Source organism: Parasteatoda tepidariorum, chromosome 8 (assembly GCF_982258835.1).
Source record: "Parasteatoda tepidariorum strain Cologne lab strain chromosome 8, Ptep-v5.0, whole genome shotgun sequence".
NCBI lineage: Eukaryota > Metazoa > Arthropoda > Arachnida > Araneae > Theridiidae > Parasteatoda > Parasteatoda tepidariorum.
In genome coordinates, this window is record NC_141762.1 from 85,521,611 (window position 1) to 85,528,740 (window position 7,130).

General features: G+C 27.8%; 1 protein-coding gene across 1 annotated transcript; it reads right to left on the reverse strand.

Annotated features, from left to right (window-relative positions):
- Positions 1–167: 167 nt before the first annotated feature.
- Positions 168–7,077, reverse strand: ND-B14 (NADH dehydrogenase (ubiquinone) B14 subunit). Its single transcript, XM_087169243.1, has 3 exons — positions 6,667–7,077; positions 4,246–4,361; positions 168–537 (listed from the first exon to the last, which is right to left on the reverse strand). Exons 1-3 carry the CDS (start codon positions 6,791–6,793, stop codon positions 409–411), a joined length of 372 nt encoding a protein of 123 aa, XP_087025369.1. The 5' UTR covers positions 6,794–7,077; the 3' UTR covers positions 168–408.
- Positions 7,078–7,130: the final 53 nt, after the last annotated feature.

The window sequence follows — 7,130 nt, forward strand, 5'->3', positions numbered from 1 at the left end:
TTCGTCATGCAAAAAGTGTTATTGTACCTTTAAGTTAAAAAGTTTAGTCTATATATTTCAGAAAATTATTAATTTGATAATTTTCTAGTACCTACTTATACTAAAATATGCTAATTTCAACTAGAAGAAATAAAATACTTTAGTAAGACAGAAAGGAAAAGGAAACATAACTTCCAAACTCAAATTTTATTTTTTTTAAGCCATACATATTTCCAAAACACAAATATAGTTTTAGTAGCTATCAGTTTTATACAAGTTTTATTCAATTTAAAGACACAATAATAACCAATAGAATTTTATTCTTCAAATTTTTATCTTCAAAAGTGCTACAAAGGTGCTATTCAAAATTACTAAATAATATTTATTTACAAATAATTTGTAATCGCAAACATATACTTATTTCGAAAGTTATTCTAAACCAGAAAAGAAGCGTCCTAAAAAGTTTTTTGGTCTAGGCTCAACAGTGTCTTTAAAATAAGCCATCACGTGCATTGGCTGTTTCCAACCGTTAATTGTTTCTTCCAATTCCATATTACCCTGCAATAACACTAATATTAGTATATATAAACAATTGGCAAAATACACATATGAAAAGGTAGGTAATATTATTTAACCCTCTGGTGGTTATGCATAGAGCAAGTTGCATTTTCACCCCACATTGCAAAACCTGCTTTGCCATTTTTAAATAACGAGATAGAGTACAGGGAAAAAATGTTCTCCCAAATTTAGCTTATCACAAAACCAAATAACAAAATTTTTTTATTATACTAAAATGATAGAAATGACACAAAAATATATTAAATAAAACAGATACATGCACCAGAAAAGAACAATAAATATTAAGGAAATAAAATAAGAAAAAATGATTAAAAAAAACTCTTTTCAAGCACATGGAAAGAAGTATATCAGGCGAAAAATATATGTTTCATTCTTTTTTTTTTTTTTTTTCTTTTTCTCCAAAGTTTTAAAAAGGATAAAAAAATAATAATTTGATTTGATCAGAGGATTAAACAATAAAAAAAGTGCAATTATTTTGAATTAAAAAATTTTAAAAATCACAAAGTACTTTTTAATATCAAGTAGAACCTTGCTAGTTCAAACAACCATTTTAAGTTCAAATTAATGAAAACTTGGATTATTCCAAATTTTAATTATAGTTCGTATTCCATAGAATTTTTATTGGCAAAGTCGATGGCAAATCTGTGTCTTCCTATTGTGTTACATCACAATGTGAGAGGAGAGAATTTTTTTAATGCAGAAAAGAGAGATCATTTTAAAGATTTAAGTAAATCAAGTTATTAGCTAATAACTTTTCATTGTTGTATTCTAATTAAATTTATGAAATAAACAAATTATAAGCACACAAGTAAATATTATTATGGTGATGTCTTATCAGGATTCAAAATTTCAGGAATTATGTGACTCACATTTAAATGATAAAATTTTTAAATTACATCTCAACACAAATCTGTGTTAGTTTTCCTACTCTCTTATTTTCTGCAGCAAATCCTTTTTATTTATAATTTTAGAAGTAATACTAGTTTGGATAATCCTGAATTTCAAATTGCCGAAGTTTGACTGTACTGAAATAGTGCGGGTAATACAAAATTATTTAAAAAAGTATAACATATTTTTTTAAAAAAATTATTAAATATTAAAAGCGCAACACCAAAACATTATTGCATTAAAAATGTTTGCATGTGCCAGGAAAAGACGAAAAATATTTATCAAGATAATCATGATAAACAGCATTTATGTTTTGCCCTCCCTTCCCCAAACTTTTAAAAGGGTAAAAAAATAATAAATTAATAAATAAATAACAATAATATGATTTAAGAAGACAAATACTTAAGATGTAAATTTTTATAGAAAAATTCATGCTGAGTTCATTTTCTTGGAGGGGGTGAAATGGTGTTCATATTAAAAAAAATTTAAATTCTTACAGTAAGTTTTTTAATGTTAAATCTGGGGTGAATTAAAAAATGTTTTTGTTTTGTTAATATCTTTACGATTAAAAAATATAAGATGTCCTAAAAACAATTATTTCAAAAATTTTAAACCAGTTAAACCGGTTATTATAGAAAACTCATGGAGCTAAAATGAAAAATCATTATTATTTTAAAAAAATTATTATTAAGAAGCAAGTTTCAAATATGTTGGGCAATTATTGTTTAAACAACAAAATTTACATTTTTTTTTAAACATAAAATTCATTTTTTCTGAACATCATGAAAATACAATATAATAAACATATTATGGTCATATTATGGTAATTAAATGGTCATATAGTATGGTTAAATTTTGAAATTATATTATTATTAACTTAACTTATAATAAAATAAAAAAATTTATTTTACAATGTTTTAGAAATAAACTTATGATTAAAACATTTATTATTGAAAAGTAAATAAAAAGTAAATTAAAAAAATATAGAAAATTCAATATTATTCTTACAACCTGAAAATTTTTTAACAGTCAAATTTCAAGAGAAGAGAAGCACGATTTTAAAGGATTTAATGAAGTAAATTAAACAAGCTATTTCAGTACAAAAATAAAAGTTTTTTTTTCCTAATCTGAATCAGAATAAAAAAAAATATATTGTTAACCTTGTTTTAGTTTTGCTTGGCTTTTTATAACTTAAAAATATTCAATGTTCTACCGATAAAACTTATGTTCTACCACTATAGTATAGTTTGAATAAATACTATATTTAAAATCTTGCAACAAGGGGAAGCAAAAAAATAATAATAGTAAAATAATAATAATAGTGAAAAAATTGAAAATCAATCTAGATTAAAGAAAGCTGACTTTCAAAACGGAATAAGAAACACAAAAAGCAGTAGGCATAGTATGCAAAATATATATATACAGTAGAGAACCATTTATCCGGTATCCAGATAACCGGGAAACCAGAAAACCGGGAAAAATTTTGCTCGATTTTCCCGCCATTTTGAACTAGAACGAAAAAAGCGGAAATTGAACTCATCCTTGAAGTTGAAGAGAGGAAAATGTAAGGAAGGGGGAAAATTTTTTCCCCGTTTACCCAGAGAAACGTCATTTCCTCCGTGACCTTGAAGGCAGGGAAGGGAGGAATGTTTTTTTTTCCTTTAGGCCGTCAATCAAACTCAAGGGTGTGGCATGCTGATTTCGTTTTCTGCTTGATTTACGAGGGGGGTGGGGAAAATGCATTGCATGCATATCAGTGAGCAGAAAAAGTAAAGAGAAAAATATATTTATTTGACATCGACTAATAAAAATAAAATCTTTTTCTTTTGAATAAATTCTCATTCTTTGAAAGTGCGGTATCAATTGCAAGTTTTTCTTGGTGTGGAATTTGTAATAAAAAATCTTGTTTTATCAACAAAAAAATAAAATAAGAGAATTGTTCATTAATTTAAACATAGGATTATTTTATGAAGCAGATTGCAGATTTGTTTTTCTGATTCCACTACGTTTGATTTTTATTCTTTTCGCGATAAACTTCGCACTCAATAAACTAATTCTTTTTATTCATAAATTTTATCATTAGGTTTTTTTTTTTTTTTTTTGAATTCCGTTGATCTTGCCTTGTTCCGGGTTTTAATATTTATGGTAGTGACTTTTTTAACTATCGTTTTGGTTCGATAATTTTCGAGTGTTTTTATTTAGATTAATAAGTTTTCCTTTTATTTTATCGTTTCCTCCCGTATAATTAGGTATGATATATATTGCGTTATTTAATCATTGGTTTTGTTTATATTATTTAATTTAGGAATTGTAATTATTTTTAAAAAATAAATATGAGAATTTTGTATTTTTTAAACTTGATTTTCTTGTCTGAACTTGCAATTTTTTTTATTCTTTTAAATGTTATATTTCTACCATTTTTTTTTTTCTTTTTAAAGTTAGGAGTACCTTTCTTTTTTCTCTTACTTTATGCATTACACTTTTTCCTTGTACTTCGGGTTCGATAAAACATCGATTAACGACACTTTTTGGTCGATCCAGAAAACCGGGAAATTCAGATATCCGGGATAGGGATGGTCCCGAGCATCCCGGATAATTGGTTCTCTACTGTATATATATATATGCAGCTATTTCAACATGACAAATAAGCATTATAATAAGTATAGTCAGCATATAGAATGAAAAAATACAGAGCATAATTTGTTTTTACACTTTATTCTTATTTTGATTTCTTAAGAACAAAATGATTAAATTACTTATACAAAGAAGTGTACATATTTATAAACAAAAGTAACTTACTTTGACAGTTAACATATCAATGACCCTGACGTCCGTTACATCTTTATTTCTTAGAAACATTTCTTTAATTTTGTTTCGTCCAGTTTTCATTGAAATAGGCAAATTGTGTAACTGAACTGAAATAGACATACAGGAATTAATTGACATTACAGTTCATTGAGTTTTAAACTATACCTTAAAAATATAATTAGCAGATACAAAGCTACATAAAGATCATATGAATACTTTTCATTTAAGTATACTTATTTTGAATTTCAATGAAACCTAAAATTTAATTACAAATTCAATTAACCTTTTATTTTATAAAGAAAAATTAGTAATATTAATTAGTAAATACTTTTTTTTCTTTAAATTAAATTTTCATCATGAAAAACAGTTATCTCTACTTGATCAGATAACAAAATCAGCTGCTTTTAAGAATAAAATTTAAATGAAAAAATTTTTTATATGAAACCACTGCTAAATTTTTTTGATTAAACAATTATTTGTTTGCAAGTCTTCACAATTGCATAAAAAAAATATTGAAATAAAGAAAAATTAGAGAGATGCTTCACTAGCTAGAATAGAATTTCCTATTTTTAATAAAATCATGAGAATACAATCTACAGCTGCTTCAATAAGGACACTTATTGAACACATTCATTCACCATACACCATGCAAAATATAGGAGAGTAAGAAATAAAAAAATTTTAAATTAACTGTGCATTAAAACAGTTTTCAATTACAGATTTCTTTTGAGAAAATAAATAGTATTGTAATACTTTTTTCATACTTTTCATTAGTATTGATTTATTTTTATATAAATTTTTTACTTCATTATTTTACATTCATCTCAAATAAGAATGGAAAAATCCCGAACATTTCTTTCTCTTACCATGCGCGAAAAAAGAATATTTTAAATACAATTTTAGAGAAAAAAAATTGATGGCTTAATTTAACCCTTTCGAGCCGACTGTCATATATATGTGACAGCAAGAAACGCGCTCACATCCCGGCCGACACACCCGCGTGTCAGAGAGTTTTCTCGTTCACCCCCGACCGTCACTTATTTGTGCCAGCGTTTCGGAACGTTTTAAAAAATGAAATTTCTTCCAAAAGATGGCATTGTATGTCCATATGGTTTCAGATACATGTAGATTTGACCTTCTACTCAAGATGAAAGTACATTCATGTGGTTTTTAGGGGAAGGAGTGGAGGGGGGAATGTTTTATGAGGGCTCTTTAAATTAGCACGTGATATTTATTTACAGTAAGTAAGGGAGTTTTTTTTATCTCTCGCTACTTTCGATTTTCGGATTAGTTTTTAGTGGATAATTAGATCTTGTAGGCTTGAATTTTTTTCTTTTTACCGTTAGAATGTCGAAGCGTCGAAAATTTTTAACTGAGCTGGAAATAGAGGAAATTATGCAAAATATTTAAACTTATTAATATTTATATTGCATTTAAACAAGAAATAACTTAAGTAAATAAAGAATCCATAGAAATATATATAAAGCATATGTCACTTAAATACTCTACAGAACAATATTAAACAATGCGCTGATATTTCGGTAATTTCATGGAATTAGGCTTAACATCAAAAAACCCTCCGGCCCTGGGGAGACACACGCTAGAGAGACTGCCGGCCTCAGCGGTAAGCGCGCTTTCGCGCTTTGCGTCGCGAAAGGGTTAAGGGAGCGGCTTCTTAGATTAAAAATTTATCACTACAGTTGCTTCTCTAGTCCTGTTTTTTTTTGGGGGGGGGGGAGATTTTCGTATCGTGATCTGCGTCAGAATAATCGCCAAGTCTTGGAAACTTCCGGGCAGTGGCCCACGAGAAACTTTTTAAAAAAAACATCCCAGAAAGGGACTAACTCGTAGCCAACCCCGGGCAAACATCTACATATTATTCTTTTTTTAAATTTACAAGTTTAAAATCTATTTAGCACCAATTGTAGTTGGAACGACAGATCACAATACGGAAATATCCCCTTTTTTCCCACTAAAGTACTTGCTCTATGATTCTTTGCATTTGTTGTTTTTTAAACTTGTTATTGGGAAGACAATTTACAATTTACGGGTAGAAACAAAAAACTTGTTCCCACAAGAAACAAAAAACTGACCACATTGCTGACATAAAATATCTTCAGTGGTAGACGGATCATGGGTGAGAGTTCCCTTGCAACAAAAGGTTAATTTCTCTCAATACTTGATAAAGGAGTTCCTTTGTCTTCCGGATCGCGTTCAAAATTAAAAAGCTAGAAGTTTATCTTTTAATTCTATCATCCTCACAGACCTACGAAATTACAATTTTGATTATCTTTTAATGACTTTTTAAACGAAACCTACTTTTTAAAAAAATAAGTTGCTTTAGAATTGATTTTAAAAAAAAAAATTCTACCCAAGTAACAAGTTACATCAAATGTTATGTGTATAACTCACTCATATTTAAAAGGTTTCTCTGCCAAGCTTTGTAGAGTCGAAGCACATTTCTACGAGCTTCCTCTCGAGAAGTAGATATTAATGGACGAACTTGTTTAGTTGCTTGTCGAGCTAATTGTCCAGACATATTAGAAGAATATTAAAATTTATATTGACAAGGTTATTCCTAAAATTAACCTCGAAGTATTTGTTTACAAGATATATCTGAGTTTATTTACGCATCTTCGTGGAACGTGAAGTTTTCTAGTTTATTCGGTTTAACTGCAGTACAAGGAAACGAGAGACTTAATGTACGAACATTTATTGCACTTTTGATAACAGTTTGAAAACGTTTGCATTTAAGAACGACTGATGCGTTGCACTTTCTTATTGCCAAATCTGAAAAATGAAATAAAGCGATAAATACAATGCTGCCAAGTATTTAACATAAGATGAATAAAACTGAATAATTTTACAATTTTTTA

Excerpts from the sequence above, each read along its gene's own strand:
- ND-B14 (XM_087169243.1), bottom strand. The coding sequence starts at position 6,793 with ATGTCTGGACAATTAGCTCGACAAGCAACTAAACAAGTTCGTCCATTA. Across the intron at positions 4,362-6,666 it reads GAGAAACCTTTTAAATATGA|TTCAGTTACACAATTTGCCT; the intron begins GTGAGTTATACA and ends TGTCTATTTCAG. Across the intron at positions 538-4,245 it reads TTGATATGTTAACTGTCAAA|GGTAATATGGAATTGGAAGA; the intron begins GTAAGTTACTTT and ends GTGTTATTGCAG.